Here is a 17,995-nt window from a genome sequence, read left to right as displayed (position 1 = left end):
AGATGATACATACAGTAATTCTACAGGCCAAGTACAGAAAGTCTAAAAAGCAGCATGTCTCATTGGTCAGAGGGCGTGTGCGAATCCGTCATCAGGAGAGATAAGGATGGCGCGCTCAATATCAGAATTCGCGGCGGGGCAGAAGATGGAACTTTTCCTTACTTTGGCCCGGTCGAGTCCACCAAGGTTTGATAAACTTAATTTCTGGGTTGTCAATTGTCAACTGGCTTGGTTAGATAAAATACGAGTCGGGTGTGCCGATCGATGAGGGCAATATCTTGCTTGAAGTGAACGGGCAGACCGTGGCTGGGTTGACACTGTATGATTTGAATACTATCATCGCCTCGACAGAAGATCCCGTTCAGCTGAAAAGTGTCAAAGAAACGAATGGCATTTCGAAGCAATTGAGACAGTACCTGAGTCTGAATGTGACGAGAGAATCGGTCGATCACGATCTTCAATCAATGATCAGGTAATTTATTAATTTTCTTTCCTCATTTTATAAAAAACGGAAAGGGACAATCTTTATCTGCGAACAATGCCCTGTACAACCCGTTCTCCTCGCGAAAACGAAGTAGACGGAGTTGATTACCGATTTTTGACGAAAGAGGAATTTGAAGATCTTGAAAAGAAAGGAATGCTCGTCGAAGCCGGACTCTACGAAGGAAATTTCTACGGAACTCCGAGGCCGCCGAAGACGCCGCCAGACAGTCCGCTTATAGAAAGTTGGCGGGAGCCGAGTCAGACTCATATCGAATCGAATGGAAAAGCTGGTGGAAATTTACCAGATGGTTGGGAAATGGCAAGAACTGAATCTGGTGAGTTTTGATGGTGAAGTGATCCAAATTAAACAGTCATTTTTATTGAAAATATATCAAATATTTATCAGAAAAGTTGTGGAGAAAACAAAAAAATTATAAATACCACTCAAGCGAATCGAAGAGGAAAATTAAACAAAATGTTTAAGGTGAGGTTTACTTTATCGACCATGTCAATGAAAAGACATCGTGGGTGCACCCAGATCAATTATTCGACGGCGCGAACAAAGGAGAGCCCGCTATTCCAGAGCCGATGGTGATTCAAGCAGATCCCCCACCGCCTCATCCCTCGAGAAACGCCAATAAAGAGCGACCTAATATTCACATGTCTCTCGAAGGTACCGTTTATGGCCTAAGGAAAGTCCTAGCGTCGTGCACTTTAGGGGAGGTGATCGACGTAATCCTGTGCAAAGGAGAGCGCGGTTTCGGATTCACAATTATCGGCGGCGACGAGCCCGGTGAATTCATTCAAATCAAATCTATCGTTGCCCAAGGTAACCAACTCCATCGACAAGGTCAGTATCTCGCATTTCATTCTGAAAGAAAAATTTGAAATCATTATTTTGGTGTTGCTTTTCTGGTGAGCTGCTTATTGCTGTAGTTTTTTCATTTCACAAACTCACGATTGAAATTTGTCCCGCGAGATGCTGAACTTTGCTGAAAACTAGCGTGCTTCTGCTGCAAATTTGAATTTTTTCTCAGGGCTGACGGGAGTGATCCCAGGAGACATGCTCCTCCGGGTGAACGACGAAGCAGTTCTAGGGCGGCCCCATCGCGACGTGGTCAAAATGTTTGAACAAGTTGCGCCGGGCCAGACCGCTGCGCTACAACTTCTCAGAGGCTATCCGCTGCCGGCCGATGCTGAAGAAGAAAATCAACAAAACATTCCAAAGGTAACCTCTTATCCTCCCGGTCCTTTTCTTATCCCTGTATTAGCTTGACTCCTCCGCTTCCGACTCGAAAAACAACCATCGTTCAATGCCAGACCTCGCCAAATTGACCTTTTCCACTCATCCCTCCTCCACCACCCGAACAATCTCCCAACCTCACCTTTCTCTCGACCTGAACGGCCACCACCACCATGGTGGAATGAGTTCCATGCATACCATCTCCGTGCCAATCGTCAAGGGAGAGAGAGGATTCGGTTTTACGGTTGCTGACGCAGCTCTTGGACAGATTGTCAAAGATATTGTTCAGCCTCTCAGGTATTTGACTGAAATCAAGGAAGAGAATTCCATTTAGCACAATTTAGATGCGGTTCTCTTCAGCCAGATGATTTGATATCGGCGATTAATGGAGAAGACGTTTCTCATTTATCTCATGATCTCTTGGTCGGAAAGCTCCAAAGCTTCAAACTAGGAGATGAAGTGACAATTACAGTCAGACGAAACAACGAGCCAAGCCCAAGCTCCATTGCCAGTAGGACCGGATTCTAACAACCAAGCAAAAATAATTTGAATGAGCTTGCACTCGAAATTAATCAAATAATCACACAAAATCAAGTCGTATTGATTCAACCCTTCGAGATTTGACAGGGCGTAGCTCAGAAACTTCAATCATTAATCAACTCACACAAGGAATTTCTCTAAGATTAATTCCTCAAAATCACATGTTATATCCGCTAATTGAGCGCAGGCGCACTCATTCCGAAAAATAATCAGCCCTTTGAAGCGCTCTTATTCGGTTAGTCCAAAAATCAACTGGAGTGATCCTTTACTAATCATCGTCAAATTACCCCATCGCTTCTTAATTCTGATGTTCAGAATATCGACAACGAGCTCTAGGGGAATTCGAAGTTGTTCTGCACCGACAACCGACTGGTTTTGGATTCAGGATTTTGACTGGTGAAACTGGTACTCCTGGTGCTTCTATTGGAGATATCATTCCAGGTAACATTCCCCTGATTTTCAGCTTTTCAACCCTTTTTAAAGGGGGCTCCGCTGCTCACAGTGGCCAAATGCAAAGGGGTGATCGCCTACTCGCCGTGGACGGACATGCTGTCAGTGGCCTCTCCCACTCCGATGTTATCCAGCTCATGTCCAAAGCAGCCCGCGTTGGCCACGTGACCTTGGCCCTTCGCCGCGATGGGATCAACGGATCAGTAACTGGCTCTGAGCCGGGGATCAACGGCGGCTCAGAACCCGCCCAAATGCGCCGATACCACTCGAGCTCGACATGTAAGTGATTACTTTCTCTTCCATCTGTTTATCTGCATCTGTTCTTTTTAGTCAAAAACAGTGAGTTTTCTGATCACTCCAGAGAAGATATGCTGACAAGTTCTGGGGTTGAGTTTACTTCTATGAGGGAAAGCGTCATTTTACAGCGACAAAAGGATGAAGGCTTCGGTTTCATCATCATGTCAAGTTCCAGGTAAGAGATTCTCTTCCTTGATTTCAATAACTGTATATTTCCAAAGGACGATTCCAAGACATCGTGTTGGAAAAGTAATGCTGGATTCTCCCGCTTATCGCTCAAAACTCCGAGTTGGAGACCGCGTTCTAGCTGTAAACGACGTTTCCATTGATGATTTGAGTCATGACAACATCGTCGCTTGCATCAGAAAATCTGGCCAAACCCTTCGTCTTCTCGTACGTTCTTTTTGATAAACAGTTGAGGAGCTTTCTTTTGTAGACAATTCCTGTTTTGAAGTGGCGGACTCCGCTAACCCGCTCCGCCGGCGGCTTCGGTTTCGGCCTCCGCGGGGGACGAGATCATAATTTGCCCTTTTACATCCTTCGTCTTGCCTCAGATGGGCCAGCTGCGAAATCGGGAGAACTGAGGGTGGGAGATATTGTCGAAGAAATCAACCAGACCTCCACAGGTAAACGAGTTGTATTTAGCTTGATTTTTATTTTTTAAAAATAGACGGGCTGACGCATGCCGAAGCAATCGACCTGATTAAATCCGGCGGAAATCATCTTGTCATCACTCTGCGCCGGGGAGACGGCACCGTTCCCGATTTAACTGGCCAAAACTCCCGGCCTGGATTAATTGCCCCGAGCAGATGATTCGAGAAATTTACAATTTTTAGCTGAAAAAAATTCTCCTCTGAGCCAGTTCATCCCCTTTCTTCTAAAATAATTCATCTTTTTCTTCCATAATTCTCGATTTTCTACAAATTCCTCTATTTCTCTGTATCATAATTAAATATTATTACTCCCTCTATCAAACCAAAAAGAAAGTTGCATTACACACAATTTAAAAGCCATTCATTCTCATTTTTAATTCATTCTGTTCACAAAAAATGTCTCTATCCCTAAACCAAGCTTCCTCATTCCGCTTCTCAACTCCTAAAAATATGAATAGAAAAAATACATAACGACCCATTTTGCTCTTTTTAAATAATAAAACACTGCATAGCCGGGATCGCTTTATTACTCCTCTCGCTCAAAAAACTCCAAGTATCGTAAAATTGCCCGATCTTCGATTTCGATTTGCTACCCTTCTTTTTCTAAAAGCTTACCGAAAATTACTGACCTTCTCCTTTTTATATATTTCTATATTTTTTCCTATTGCGAAAAAACTTTGATAAAATATTAAACAAAAGATAACACCACACTGCGTCTTTTTCTTCCTGCACCAGAGAGTCAGATATTCTGAAAATATTTCAAGGTCAAGAGCACACGCGCCTGGGGCAGAAGAAAGCTGCCCCCGCGGGGTGGCATACCTAATCGCCTGCTGAGCAAAGATTTTTGCTTTTTTTCGGTCGATAACCACCAGCTTTTTAGACTAAAAATAAACCACATGAGAAGTTGAAAAAAGAAGAAAAGCCCTAATCCAAAATCTTTAAATCTGCCACGAGAGAAAAATAATCACGAGATCCAGGATGGCTTCGCAAATTGACACAGAAGTCGAAACGATCACTCCAGAACAGAGATCGCCAGTCGGTGGTGGGCCAGTCTCAGCGCCGAGGAAGAATACGGATGATTTTGATGAAGACGAAGATGCTCCGTAAGTAGGTTCATAAGGACTCTCTTTCAACACATTCTCAGAGATTATTCGGGAAGCGAGTCGGAAGATGCGTACATCATGCCCCGCCAAAGACAAGGGCACTACGAAGACGACGATGATTCGTCCTCCTATTATACCGACGATGATGGTCCTGTCGGGGCTCTTGCTTGCTGCTGCGGGTAAGGAAAAATTCTTGGCAAAAAAGATTTGATAATTCTTTAGCGTTCCTTCTTGTTTCAAAATAAAAGCGACGGAAGATGTCAGTTTATACAGACGATCATCAAATGCCATTCTAATCAAACTCGCCATTATCTGCTTCGTTACCGGCTCCTGTAAGTTTCCCTTTTTATTGATCTTCTTTTAACAATCCGCTTGCGGCTTCGAGTCATAGAAAATATTTGTAGGTATGTGGGCTGTGCTTGGCTACTTTCTGCCGAAAGAATTCTCCGACGACGCGTTTTCTCATCTCAAATCTACCTCGACAAGTACGCTCGCCCTCCTGCTTGTTGGTTTCTTTTACATGCTGACCCTCTTCGGTCTTTCCTACAAAACCCTCAAAAACGTCAACAATTACGACTATGCACCGGTGATGGCAATTTCGATCTTCTCCGTGCTCACGTGGCTCATTTCTACCGCCGCCAATATTTACTGCATTTTGAAAGTCGGCGGCTGGACAAATTACACGATTTTCAACGGCGACATCGCAAGCCAGGTAGGGGAGCAAGAGTCTTCCTTGATTTCAGAATCAGATAGGATTTTTGACAAATTTGAAAAATCAACTTTAAACTTTATAGATATTTCCCGGGCGTGCACGCAGAAGTGCTCCAGAGGTGATAACCGGTGCTAAAACGGAGTCATGATAAAATATAGAATTTATAGAAAATTGGTGTTATGAATACTCAGTACTAGAATTTTAAGACAATACCTGAAAGAGCCATATTTTCAGATATTGCTAGATCTCATCCTTTTTGTATTTCGAAAACCCTCGATTATTTTTTTATTTTGTAGCTGATCGATCCTTCCATCGCCCAGCTGATTGGAAAATTTGCGGACAAGTCGACAAATGAAATTCTTCAGGCGATTTTCACCCCTCAGGTACTGTCGTAAAGAAGATTCCTCCTTTCTATCGTATTCAGGCTTTTGAGTTGATTCACTCGGCGGAGAGAATTGTAAAATTCTGGCTGATGGGCGGGTGGTTCATCTTCAACATTTTCCTCCTTTCCACTGTGCTTAACTTGCGTCAATTCCGCCAAGCTTGCGAGGATTATGACGATTCCGAATATTCTGATACCAAGTCCCGCCGCTCTTACTCAAGCAGGACGTCATCGCGCAGCAGAAGCTCGCTCCGCAGCCGTCAGTCTGGAAAGAGTCGAAGAACTAATCGCTCAGACTATCCTCCACGATATCGAGACATCAGTCCTCCTGCTACTTCCGTCATTTCCGCCCGTAAGTTCCACTTTTTCGTCATTCTTTCACTCAATCTTTTAGGGAGCAAAAAGTCCGCCTTTTCAACAAGAATGAAGCCCATTTCACAACGAGAACCTCTTATTCACGAATACAACGACGAGCCAACTTATCTGACTTTGGCTAACAGTGCTCCAGGAACAAGACAGTCATTCGCTCAAAATGCGCTATCGAAGCGATCAAGAGCTTCTGTAGCTTGTGGTACGTTTTTTACTCTTTTGATAGCAAGGAGGAATACCCTCCAACTTCAGATTTTTTTTAATTCTAATCATTTTCAGCTGATTTGGGCGCCTCCGTCAACTCCTATTGCGATGCGCCATCGTACATCTCCACCTCCACCGCACCTCGAGTTGGAAATGGCTACCGCCCGAGAAAGAACATTTCCGCGCGCGAAGACTTCCTTCTCCAGCCTTGAGCAACTCCAACTCCAGGCCTTGCTAGTCTCTATTTTATACGAAAGACTCTCCTCTATCATTCCTTGATCAATGATCTATCCCATCAATGATCATCAAAAATATCGCTCTTTGAAAGTTCCTTTATCAACCAAAATCGCAAACAGAAATAAGTCAAGTACTAGCGCATCTTTCCAAAATTGAATTACACGGTTGTATATTTTTGCTTCCAATTTTCGCGCTTTACTTTTTCAACACTGCTTGTTCCTTTTTCAATATTTCTGTCTCTCTTTCTCTCTTATTGTGAACCAGCTTATCTCGCTTTATAAAAAACCGTTTTCCCAGTCATCTTTGTCCCCTTATTTCAAAAATCTCCCACTTGTACGCTTTTTATTCTCGAATTAGTTCAACCCCCGAAACTTAAAAAAACCTACCCCTTCTTATCTAAGCAAAACGAATTTCAAATCTCGTTCCACTGATCTACTTAATCATTGTGTTACAAACAAAAAACTGTGTGCTTACGAAAAAAGCTGACCTGTACCTTATCTTATCTTCCAGAGAAAAAAACAAGAAAATAAAGGCTAAACACCTCCTCATTCTTATATTTTAGAAATTTCTTGATGCTCATTCTTGGAACTTTACTCCTCACGATTATAAATGGACAAACCTGTTCCGCACCTGGCGATTCTTGCGTGGAAAGGACTTTTATAGCGCTCAAGCCTGATGCAATACAGGTATAAATTCCTTCTGATCCTGAAACAACCCCTTTTTGTCACTTGAAACTCATTTATTTGATTAGCGCGGGCTGGTCGGCGACATAATAAATCGATTCGAACGAAAGGGATTTCACCTTCTTGGGCTCAAGTTTGTTCAACCTTCGAGACAGTTGGTAGAGAAGCATTACGAGGAGCATCTGGGCAGGCCGTTTTACGAGGGATTGGTGAATTACATGACTTCTGGTCCTGTTTTGGCTTCTGTTTGGGAAGGAAAGAACATTATTTCCAGGTTTGTCTTTTGAAATCAAGGAAGAAAGTAATGTCTTTCTTTTGTTAACCGACGAATGTAAATCAGTTGTAATCATTGACCCCTTAATTTTATTTATGATAGCTTACCCGATATGACACCCTTTTGTTAGGCCCTGGTTTAATTTTTGTAACGTTCGTGTTAAGTTCAAGGTCGCTGTTGGGCGCCACAGACCCGTCAAAAGCAGCGCCCGGGACGATCCGCGGCGATCTGGCTACCCAAGTCGGCCGTAATTTAGTACACGCTTCCGACTCACCTGCCAACGCGGAGAGAGAGATTGGCTTATGGTTTCAGCCCGAAGAAGTGCAAAGCTGGAGCAGGGCGCTAAAAAAGTGGATCAATGAAGAGAATTGACGAGAAAGCGAAGAGCAAAAAATATGGTATTTAAAAGAAAATACTGACCTTACAACTACTGACTTCTGTTTACAGTTATTAGCTTTGATGTTGAGAATAATAGACAAATGTAATAAGTGAAAAATGATGAAAATATGATCATGAAATATATTTTGAAAATAATGCAATTTATAAAATGTTACAGAAAATGAGTTCACGTAGTTACTGCTTGGAATATTATTCTGAATATATCATTTATGAAAGTATTACCAGAGGGCCCCCGTTTCATTGTTGCTAAATCGTACCCATCTTGCACCCTTAATTTCTATTTTTAAGAAATCCAAAAAATTGCTGCCAAAAATTGAAAATTCAATTTTTGAAATTTCAAAATCAAACTTTTCAAATCCATTTGACTCATAAATCTTTTTCAGAGATACTGGAGTCGCCGAGTTAGATGTATGACAAGAAATTTGCAAGGAGTAGGCATCTTTCTCCTGATCGGAGCGGTTTTTTTCTCCTACGAGATCTTCATTGATGAGAAAATTGTCATCCCGAAATCAGTCCTCAACTTTTCCTTCAAGCCTTCTTTCCTTGTCGATTCAGTAACTGGTTCATTTTTGATTGAATTTTTCTTTTCTCTTTGACCGAAAATGACCCCAGACACAGATGTCGACTACGAGCTACTGTACAGAGATGAAGACGAAATCATCGACGGCGTCCATTCTGTAAATACCTTCGATTCAAACGGCACCGATACAATGGTCTTTCTTCACATTCAAAAAACGGGTGGGACGACGCTCGGCACTCGCCTTGTAAATCACATTGGTAAGAATCAAAATATCTTTACGTAATTTTATTGTTCTTTGATAGCCGGAATCGACCAAAATCAGCTTTCCATAAAATAAAAATAGTTATCTTGGTTCGTTTTCGATTTTTATTAGAGATATAAAATTGATTTTTATGTAGAAAAGGCGTTTTCAGAAAATTTACAAATATATATTGAAATCAAGAAAGAGTTCATTTTTCTAGGTCACTTACTTAGCGAAAAGTTAGTTCAATAATTATTGGCCTTCAATTAATTTTTTCCCTTTCAAGAGCACCATAAATGCATAAAAGTGCCCGAAACAAAGCGCTGGCAGTGTCTGCGCCCGCTCGCTAATGCCCCAAGGACTCCTGAACCAAAGCAAATGAATGTCCCGCACACTTGGGTAGGATAACCCTAAAACAACATAGAGGGGTTAAATTGGTTTGTTTAGCTTTTCAGTCGGTACTCGACTGGCTGGCTCTGTGGGCTGCACGCGGATTGGACGGAGTTACAGGGTTGCGTAGATGAGAAGTTGGATGAAATTGCGGGAAAGAAGGATCGAAACTTACTGTACATAACCAACCTGAGAAACGCAACGATGAGGTTTATTTCTGAGTGGAAACATGTCCAAAGGGGCGCGACTTGGTAAGAACAATCTTTTTCCTCCAAAATTAACCCCTCCAAGGTCCGGCTCGACGCTAACCTGTGGCGGCGAGCAGCACACTAACCTGACGACTCAATGTTTTGACGGGCCGGACTGGACGAACGTCACTTTGGCCGACTTCACTGCCTGCAATCACAATCTCGCGTTCAACAGACAAACGCGCATGATCGCCGATTTGAACGAAATCGACTGCTACAAGCATCTTGGAGATTTGACCCACATTCCCGAAAACATCGAACGGTTAAAGAAACTCTGAAATGTCTCTATTTGAACCCTTTTTTCAGGAAGATGCTTGAATCAGCCAAGAAAAACCTCGTGAAAATGCGCTGGTTCGGGTTAATCGAGTTCCAACTCGCTTCAAAAGAACTCTTCGAATACGCCTTCCAGCCTTTGCGCTTCGACATCGAATTCGAAAAGTGGGACGACACGCACTCCTCAGCTGCTATTCAAGACATACCTCAAAAACTCATCGACGAAATTGCGCGTCTAAATCATCTTGACGCGGAGCTGTACGCTTTTGCGCGCGATTTGCCAATCGGGTTCCGACATTTTTTGACACTAATCGACCTCTCTTTTTTTCCGTGAAATTAACCCGTTGTCGTAAAACATGTCAGAACCCGTCGAAAAGTTCTTCCAGCGCTACCGAAAGATGAAAGAAACCCTAAACGGCGTGTCCAGCGAGCCCCCAGAAATGCACTCAACTACCGAAAAATAAGAAACTCGAGACACTACTAGTTATGCCATGTTTATTACCTAATGCCTATCCCTTCAAAAATACACTTTCCTCTTGTGAATATTTAATAAAAAGAAAAACAAATTCAAGCATGCAAGAGTCAAAGAAAAATCATATTTGACCTAGCATCTTCACCAGATTAATGCAATTGAATTTTTTATCTCAAATAATTTTTAGAGATAAAATTCGTCAGAAATTTTTTTGATTTCGCGAAAATAAAATGTTGAAATATCAATTTCGTAAGGACTCTTGGTTCTCATTCCATCAAGTTTGTAACCAAAATATCCAAAGCCGCCGTAAAAACTTTGTGCCGAGAAAGGAACTGTGTAGTTCAATTAAGTCTGTTGCTACTCGAAATATACTTTGGTGATGTTGATGGTCCGAATATGCTTTGCAGGTCTCGACAAAGAGGTCTCTCCGATTATGCTCTAAATACCACTTTCCCTAGTACCAAAATAATTTGTGATTGCTCAATACAACCTAGAGGCGTATAAAAAGAAACCGAAATTACCCGTCTCTCAGTTCCAAATCTGACTTACTTTCCTCAAGTCAAAAATAAGAGCAAAATAATGAAGCTGATCCAATTCGTTTTGGCCAGCAAGGTTTCAGGGGGATACTACCAGAAATGGAAACACCTTTCGGCAACAGAGAAAACTGAACGGCAAGTGACTTGCGATGCCAAGACTGAAGAGACAAAGGCCTTGTTTGTGATCGAAAATGGAGCTTGGAACTGCCCAAATCTCGGTCTGACAAGGCCAAGAGTCGTCTGCGATCCCACATGCCTTCCTGGTTACAAACCTAACTGGACTGATGGGTCGATTTCGAAGCCGAAGAAGGATCATCCACGATTCATGACTCGCTGCGGCAATCCGGCGAATATCGCCAAAAGGTACCTTTCTTTCTCTTTTACCCGCGCTTATTTAAATCAGAAATCTCCCGTCCGGAATCCAGCTCGCCTGTACGCCGATTCCAGAGCACCCGTGCATGGCCACTGCCGCCGGAGTCACTATTCCAAACGGGAGCCTTTCGTTGAACACCGAACTAACGCCTGCAAGAGCGACTTTCGACGTCGTCTGCGATTGGGGAGACCATGGGCAAGCTCTACTGCAACAGAGACTCGTTTCCTTTCTGGAAAAATCCCGAATACGAAACGATGACCAACGCCTGCGCGGATAAATGCGGTTACGATCCGTGCGATGGATTGGACGACTGCAGCATCATTGTTGATGCATGTGAAATCGATCCAGTGAGAAACAATCTTCGGATGATTGCTCCTGCTTCTCTGAACTACAGAGTCTCCGCTGATGTTTTCTGCGGTGCTCCTTCTTATACAAACGACTATTGGAGAAACGTGCTTCACGTGACTGATGGAAACAACGAGTTCACTCCCGGAAGTCGAACATTTGCACTTTGGAGGTCGGTTGACGCGCATGTCATCAATATTCACACAAACAATCCCAATGGCGATCACATTTCTCCAAACGGCCAGCCTGATCACTCAGACGTAACTGGCTTCGCTTGCACTCCGGGAGAATGGCATACATTTTCCATCGAAGTTCGTCAAGATACCCAAATGCCTTCACAGCTTAATGCCGATATACAAGTCGACGGAACTTCAATCCGCTCAGTCAGCTTGTAGGGGTTTTGCTGCGTAAAAACTACAATAAGTTTTGGATGAGCATGGTTTATTGAAAAATCAAAGTTGTGTCGAGTGGAAGTAGAGTTGAGTGTATGAGTGTCTGAGTGGAGAAGCAGAGTTCTTTATATAGTATTTTGGTTCGCGTGAATGGAACTTTATTCACGCGAATAGAACACAGTTTCATTTGGGTAGAATGTTTGTTCACAGAAATGAAAGTTAATTCACAGGAATGAAAGTTGGTTCACAGGAATGAAAGTTATTTCGCGTCGATGAGATGATAAATCGTTTGGAATAAGTTTTGTGTGCTGGCGCGGCTCGAGTTCTGTTTGAACGGATGAAATTTCGTTCGCGCGGCTGAAGCGCCGCGCGCGCGGGTGGATTTTCACGCGGATGAAATTAGTTTAAGCTCAGCACTTTAAATCACGTGAATCAAGACTGATAGTAAATAATTTGGATGTTGCGCAAGCAAATCCCGTACACATCCACCCTCCTTAAAAGAAGTCTTGATTCAGTCTTTCTTCAAGAGTCCTTGCAGCAATTGAAGTTTCGCTCTCGGAGTAGCCAGGAGGAGAATCAGAATCAGGTAAAGTTGATTCAGCTGTGTCGTTGATGACTTCGTTGAAGATTCTATTTTGTGCATCTTCGTGGTTTTCGTTAATCTCGTGTTCAGAAGGAGATGGATAAGGTTGTTGGAAAGAAGGTTGTTGAATAGTAGGTTCTAGAAGAGTTGTTGCTGTCAATTCGTCGTCCATGGGCAGTTGTTGTTCAACGACGCGCAGATTGGTATTTCTTAGTCCCAAATCTTCGAGATGTTTTACAAAGATTATTTTTGCGTTTTCAATCAGGGTTGATAGGTCGGTAGCATTTATTTTTGATAAATCTTTCCAGAGGGATCTTTTTCCAAGAAACTGCGCTTCAAAGGATTCCTTTATTCTCGTTTGTGCTTCCTCATTTTTGATCCTCGAAAAGCGAAGAAGTAGCGCTCTGTATGAAAACGTGAGAAGAGACTGAATCGGCTGCTCTCTTCGTATTTGAAGATCAGGTTGGTAGTCGTAGGTTCCTTGTATCTCCTCAATAGTATTCTTGACGACTTCGAGAAATCTTCTAAAGATACGGGTTTGTGGCTCACTTCGTAGATTGTTCAGGTCGACTGTATATCCAAGAATAAAAGAGAGTGATAATTGAACAAATCTTCGTTTTGGGTCAAATTCTTGTAAAAAAGGAATATATTCTACAATTTGATCTCGTTTTGGTTTCTCCATCTCTGCTTTTGAACAATTTTCTGAGAAATGAGAAAGTGATTTCCGGAGTTTTGCAGGTGATTTTTGTGTTTGATCTGCGAACGCGCGCTCTTGCAGGTGTGGGATCGCGCATCACGTGACAATGTGTTTGCTGCATTTTCTCACTTTTCTCGTTTGGACCATTTTCTTCTTTCGGTAGATTTGATAAGCTCAAAATTATCATTAAGGATCACAATACTTGCAGTCAATAAGCAAGTCTTTTTTTTTTCAATGTGCCTCGTAATTTCTTCATAAATTTTCTTTGCACGGTGTAGCTTGTGGATTCATCATATTTCATTTTTTTTTTTCATAAAAGCTGCAAACAAGAGCGGTTGCTTCTTTTTTTTGTCTTCATATTTTAGTAGAAATTTTCAAACTGGAGCGGCTTCAATCTGGAAATTTTGCGCGCGGTAGATTTAAGCATCACAGAAAGTTAATTTGAACGAAAAATATGGCCAATAAACTATCAGCACGGTAGTCAGCTACGGTTGGATACAATGCGAGGTTTGATGTTGGAGGTCCCTTCTCCGGTTGAGCAATCGCAAGGGTGCTATTTGAGTCGGTATACCAATTGGACTTCGTTTGCAGGTGATCACAGTAGTAAGGGCATGAGGCCATCCTCTCCTTCTTATTTTTGGAGCTTTCTTGGTCGGAGGCGGTTCGACCAATTCTCATTTTTAGCATCATCTCCAGGGCAGACATCATTTAAGTCAGTAACGTCATGTGTTACTGTATCTTCTTTTATGTCTCTCATTTCCGGAGCACATTTTTGTTCATTTTCTTCGGCAGGTGAAGACAAATCGTATTTCAGAGGGCGTATAAGCTGGATATTGCGTCTATATTCTCTTTTTTGTTAGAATATCTTTGACGATGTAACTGTCTTTACTGATCCTTTTGTGGATAACAAACGGACCGTACCATACGCGGTTCAGTTTTCTGAGAGCAGGTTTCCAGATGAGGACTTTTCTGCCAATCTCTAGAACAGGACAATCATTTTTATCTCTCGCCAGCAGTTTTTGGTATCTGGCGACTTGTAGTGAGACAAGACTAGTGTGGAGCTTTTCCATGTGTGACTCAAGATCATTTAGCCACTTGGCATTGGGTTTTAATTCTGGACCAGTTTTCGAACAGAAGGGAACATGGAAGCTTCTGCCATAGTAGCACTCGTTAGCACTTCTTCCATCAAGAACTGTTCTTGGTAGGTTATTAAGGTAGTACCGCACATAATTCCAGGCGGATGACCAGTTTCGGTGGTCGGCATTCATAAGCTTCAATTTGGAATTAACTTCTCTATGCCATCTTTCAAGTTTTCCATTTGATTGACTTCGGTAAGCAGTAGTTCTTGATAGGCGAAGCTCGAACTTCTTGAATACTGCTTTTGTTTCAACTCCAAATTCTTGGCCATTGTCACAATAGACATCATTTGAGATCCCATGGCGCAAGATGAGTGTTAGTATTCCTTTGGCAACCACTGTATCAGATTTCGTTCCCAAAGGTTCACCATCGATAAAAGACGTTAAAGAGTCGCAGCAGGTTAGCAGATATCTTTTTCCGTTTTTATCTTTATCTCCGAAATCCATCAAGTCGAAGAATGTTTGGGTGAAAGGGACTGATTCGAAATGTCGGTTTCTGATCATCGATGGTCGTAGTTTACTGTATGGTTTTACATGAATACATGTTGTGCACCTCGTGGTTACTTCTCGGGTTTTACTTTGAAGATCGTGAATGTAGAACTTTCTTGCCATTTCATTGAGTTGTTTTGATCCAGCGTGACATGAAACTACATGAAGAAAACTGATAAATTCGAGACTCAGGTCGTCTGGAAGTGCAAGGCGATCTTCTCTATGCAGTAATCCATTATGCATTTTGAACTTCGATTTCGGATTTTTCAAGGATTTTTCTATCAAGTTTCGTGTCTTGGAGCATTTTGATTGGAGGTCTATCAGATCATCTTTTGTAAATCTTCGGTCATCGAAAGAAAACACGATTTCTTTGGTTGATGAAAGTCGAGTGTGGAATGAGAAAACGGTTTCTGGTATATCTTGAAATGACATCGAATCTTGTTCAAGATCAGCGCTTGAATGGGAGCTCAGCCTACTCAGATAGTCAGGAGTGCACATGATCGGGCTATTTCCAGGCTCGTGAAGAATCTCGAAGTCGAACTTGGTCAAGTAGTTATGGACATTCGTGAGTTTGATGTCGTTATTCTTGTAATCACGTTGTTCCTTAAAGAGGAAAAGAAGACTTCGATGGTCGACGACGCATTGAAACTTCACATTCAATAGGTAGTACTCAAAATGAGAGATTGAGTAAGCTAATGCCAGTAGTTCTTTATGGCGCATACTTCGCTTCAAGTCAGGTCCTTTTAGGCAGCGAGAAAAATACCCAAGAATGTTCATTTCATTATCAACATTCTGATAGAGGATTCCACCAACTTTTTTTCCACTACTGTCAGTAACAAGGATGAGTGGTTTTCCAAGCTGGAAGTGGCTCAAAGTCGGTTTCTTCAGTAATTCTGACTTGATTCGCTGAAATGCTTGCTCTTCTTTATCACCCCATTTGAATTCGGCATTCTTCGCGGTAAGATCGTAGAGAGGTTGTAGAATCGCATTCCCGTCTTTGACAAACTTGAGGTTGTAGTTGAAAACACCAATAAGTCTTTTAACTTCGCTTTTGTCAGTTGGCGGGTTGAGGGATTGAATACATTCCAAGTGTTTCGATGTGGGGCAAATACCAGATTTACTTATTGAGAATCCAAGAAAGTCGGTTTCACTTTTGCAGAAAAAACATTTTTTCGCTGACAATAGTAATCCATGGGTAACACATTGTTTAAATATGAATTCCAGCGATTTCATATGACTTTCGAATGAGTTATCAATCACAATTAAGTCATCCAAGTACTGTAGTACTGATGGGTGATCCATTATCTTGCGCATAATTCGGCTGTATGCAGATGGTGCTGTACTCACTCCATACAGTAGTCGGGTCGGCTCGTAGTGAACGTTATCATAGCTGAACGCCATTTTCTTACAGTCAGTTGAGAGCGTTTGAATTTGCCAGTACGCTTTGCTCGCATCCAATTGGCTGATAAAACAGGATTTACCATTTGAGAGTCGGTTTCCAATTTCTGTAAGTACAACAGATAAATGTGGGAGGGGAAATTTATCTTGTTGTAGAAGGCGGTTCAGTCCTCTTGCATCCAAGGATATTCTTATAGAGCCATTTTGTTTTCGCAAAATAATGAGTGGTATATTAAATCCAGATGAAGTTTCTCTTATGATTCCGAGGTTTTTCCAGTGGGAGATCTGTTCATTGACTTGAGCTCTCATGTGGATTGGTATAGCTCTTGGTGGTTGATGAGTTGTGGTGGTTTCATCCAAAAGTGGTAGAGTGAAGCGGTAAAAGTGGAGCTTTCCAAGGTCATTGTCGACATTCATTGTGAAAGCCAATCGGTAGATATTTACAAGGTTTTGCAGTTTTTCTTTTTGTTGCGCATTGATGTCACCAAAAGATCCAATTTCAGGTTTGAAATTGAGCTCTTCTGCTTTTTGACCACGCAGTTTTTGAAAGTTTTGTAGATTTTTTTCTTCGTTTTTATCGTTTTTGAGTTCAATTATAGCATTTACATTACATTTGGTTGGATGAAGATCAGGACGGATTGTTTTGATTTTCAAGTCATTCCACAGGATAAAATCATCATTTGGAAATGCGACGTTTTTCAAGATGTCACATCCGAGAATAATAGGAACACAAAGTGAGTCCACCACCAAAGGGTTCACTTTGACCTCGAATTTAGTCGGCGATGATGTGGGAATGATCATTGTGATTGGAGTTTGTAGCATTGAGGTCTGGATATACTGGTTGTTTGCGACCATGAGTTCCAGTTTTGAAGGGATCACATTTTTGACGAATGGTAGTGCAGAATTTACACAAGTTCTGGAGGCTCCAGTATCGCATAGTGACACATAATTGAAGCCGGCGATATTGACGTAGATGAATTTCAGGTTAGTCGGTGCGGAGAAAAAATTTGGGCAGGCAATCTCATTGTCGGAGCATAGTCATAAAAGTGACTTTGCATAATCCAACACACTTTTAGGTGCATCTTTCGAGTGCAGGTACTTGCAATCAGATCCAAATTTGCAAGAACCAGTGTTTGTGTATTTGATGCAATATCCTTGCGCCTTGTCCAAATCAATCTTTGATTTCTTCTTTCCGCTTGCTTTTGCTTTCTTTGTTTCCAACTCAGTTTTGAACTTACTGAATTCATCCGTCAATTTCTGAATTTGTTTCATGACTAAATCATTTTCAGGCTGGGTTGCAACAGTAGCAAAGTTGACTTCTCTTTTTGGAATGCTTCGTTCTAGTTCATTGGCTCTTTTGACAATCGAGCTAACATCCAGGCTTGCCTTATCTCGCAGAAGAAGTTCTCGGAGTCGATCGTCTTGTGCAGCGCAGAATTTCTCGACGAGTAATTCATTATCGTGGGCTCTCAGTTCTTTAATGTTGTATCCTTGGCGGTAGTAAGAGGTCAATTTGGCCATTGCAACACCAAAAGAGTCAGATCCTCGAGAGTAGTTTTCAAATAGGAACTTCCAGTGGTCACGTGAGAAACCAAGAACATCTTCAAGTTTTTCCTTGAAGGCTGACCAGTCTCTGAGCTCATCCTCGGTCAGAGAGGCAATGATGTGACTACCCTCTTCTTCTGAAAGGAGGGCACTAAGTGCGCAAGTGATAAGCTCTTCATCGCTGAGAGATGTAACCCTTCCATATATCGACATATTTCGAAGCCACGCAGTGATCGGCAATGATGAGTCGTATTTGGGTGTTTTGACACGGGCTTTTGAGGACGAGAATTGCTGAGCTGGAATTGTCGCCTCCCCCATTTTTCGCGAT

General features: G+C 42.1%; 5 protein-coding genes across 7 annotated transcripts; all 5 read left to right on the top strand.

Annotated features, from left to right (window-relative positions):
- Positions 1–18: 18 nt before the first annotated feature.
- Positions 19–4,374, top strand: LOC145695960 (membrane-associated guanylate kinase, WW and PDZ domain-containing protein 3-like; the record flags this gene model as incomplete). Its single annotated transcript, XM_081773013.1, has 15 exons — positions 19–186; positions 237–472; positions 517–818; positions 968–1,156; positions 1,202–1,333; positions 1,521–1,711; positions 1,755–2,023; positions 2,071–2,241; positions 2,449–2,501; positions 2,582–2,707; positions 2,750–2,995; positions 3,047–3,188; positions 3,235–3,406; positions 3,450–3,639; positions 3,684–4,374. Coding segments are annotated over 15 exons (2,730 nt in total), but the record flags the coding sequence as incomplete, so codon positions are not given.
- A 167-nt stretch (positions 4,375–4,541) lies between these two features.
- On the top strand, positions 4,542–7,203 carry LOC145695949 (uncharacterized). 2 transcript variants are annotated; one of them, XM_081773002.1, is made up of 9 exons: positions 4,542–4,769; positions 4,811–4,948; positions 4,992–5,101; positions 5,174–5,481; positions 5,564–5,599; positions 5,778–5,864; positions 5,906–6,215; positions 6,258–6,434; positions 6,512–7,203. In XM_081773002.1, the coding sequence occupies exons 1-9, from the start codon at positions 4,645–4,647 to the stop codon at positions 6,646–6,648; spliced, it is 1,428 nt and encodes a 475-aa protein (XP_081629128.1). In that variant the 5' UTR covers positions 4,542–4,644; the 3' UTR covers positions 6,649–7,203. The 2 variants fall into 2 exon arrangements, with proteins under 2 accessions (XP_081629128.1, XP_081629129.1); XM_081773003.1 differs by lacking the exon at positions 5,564–5,599.
- Positions 7,204–7,205: 2 nt separating this feature from the next.
- Positions 7,206–8,592, top strand: LOC145695957 (nucleoside diphosphate kinase-like). Of its 2 annotated transcripts, XM_081773011.1 has the most exons (4): positions 7,206–7,359; positions 7,425–7,630; positions 7,795–8,028; positions 8,413–8,592. In XM_081773011.1, the coding sequence occupies exons 1-3, from the start codon at positions 7,246–7,248 to the stop codon at positions 8,000–8,002; spliced, it is 528 nt and encodes a 175-aa protein (XP_081629137.1). In that variant the 5' UTR covers positions 7,206–7,245; the 3' UTR covers positions 8,003–8,028; positions 8,413–8,592. The 2 variants fall into 2 exon arrangements, with proteins under 2 accessions (XP_081629137.1, XP_081629135.1); XM_081773009.1 differs by lacking the exon at positions 8,413–8,592 and having other exon boundaries at positions 7,795–8,340.
- A 24-nt stretch (positions 8,593–8,616) lies between these two features.
- Positions 8,617–10,050, top strand: LOC145695952 (heparan-sulfate 6-O-sulfotransferase 1-like). Its single transcript, XM_081773005.1, has 5 exons — positions 8,617–8,806; positions 9,077–9,189; positions 9,238–9,431; positions 9,472–9,690; positions 9,735–10,050. Exons 1-5 carry the CDS (start codon positions 8,632–8,634, stop codon positions 10,033–10,035), a joined length of 1,002 nt encoding a protein of 333 aa, XP_081629131.1. The 5' UTR covers positions 8,617–8,631; the 3' UTR covers positions 10,036–10,050.
- Positions 10,051–10,535: 485 nt separating this feature from the next.
- Positions 10,536–11,786, top strand: LOC145695956 (uncharacterized). The gene is made up of 2 exons (XM_081773008.1): positions 10,536–11,072; positions 11,113–11,786. The coding sequence occupies exons 1-2, from the start codon at positions 10,753–10,755 to the stop codon at positions 11,357–11,359; spliced, it is 567 nt and encodes a 188-aa protein (XP_081629134.1). The 5' UTR covers positions 10,536–10,752; the 3' UTR covers positions 11,360–11,786.
- Positions 11,787–17,995: the final 6,209 nt, after the last annotated feature.

Source organism: Oikopleura dioica, chromosome 1 (assembly GCF_907165135.1).
Source record: "Oikopleura dioica chromosome 1, OKI2018_I68_1.0, whole genome shotgun sequence".
NCBI classification, from domain to species: Eukaryota; Metazoa; Chordata; class Appendicularia; order Copelata; family Oikopleuridae; genus Oikopleura; species Oikopleura dioica.
This window is presented reverse-complemented; position numbering and strand designations above follow the sequence as displayed.

What these genes read in the sequence shown, in the direction of transcription:
- LOC145695956 (XM_081773008.1), top strand. Translation starts at nt 10,753, where the DNA reads ATGAAGCTGATCCAATTCGTTTTGGCCAGCAAGGTTTCAGGGGGATAC. An exon ending in CCGGCGAATATCGCCAAAAG is followed by an intron (nt 11,073 to 11,112) that starts GTACCTTTCTTT and finishes TATTTAAATCAG; the next exon opens with AAATCTCCCGTCCGGAATCC.
- LOC145695957 (XM_081773011.1), top strand. Translation starts at nt 7,246, where the DNA reads ATGCTCATTCTTGGAACTTTACTCCTCACGATTATAAATGGACAAACC. An exon ending in TCAAGCCTGATGCAATACAG is followed by an intron (nt 7,360 to 7,424) that starts GTATAAATTCCT and finishes TTATTTGATTAG; the next exon opens with CGCGGGCTGGTCGGCGACAT. An exon ending in GGAAAGAACATTATTTCCAG is followed by an intron (nt 7,631 to 7,794) that starts GTTTGTCTTTTG and finishes GTTCGTGTTAAG; the next exon opens with TTCAAGGTCGCTGTTGGGCG.
- LOC145695952 (XM_081773005.1), top strand. Translation starts at nt 8,632, where the DNA reads ATGACCCCAGACACAGATGTCGACTACGAGCTACTGTACAGAGATGAA. An exon ending in TCGCCTTGTAAATCACATTG is followed by an intron (nt 8,807 to 9,076) that starts GTAAGAATCAAA and finishes TTCCCTTTCAAG; the next exon opens with AGCACCATAAATGCATAAAA. An exon ending in GTCCAAAGGGGCGCGACTTG is followed by an intron (nt 9,432 to 9,471) that starts GTAAGAACAATC and finishes AACCCCTCCAAG; the next exon opens with GTCCGGCTCGACGCTAACCT.
- LOC145695949 (XM_081773002.1), top strand. Translation starts at nt 4,645, where the DNA reads ATGGCTTCGCAAATTGACACAGAAGTCGAAACGATCACTCCAGAACAG. An exon ending in GCTCTTGCTTGCTGCTGCGG is followed by an intron (nt 4,949 to 4,991) that starts GTAAGGAAAAAT and finishes ATAATTCTTTAG; the next exon opens with CGTTCCTTCTTGTTTCAAAA. An exon ending in CTGCTTCGTTACCGGCTCCT is followed by an intron (nt 5,102 to 5,173) that starts GTAAGTTTCCCT and finishes AAATATTTGTAG; the next exon opens with GTATGTGGGCTGTGCTTGGC.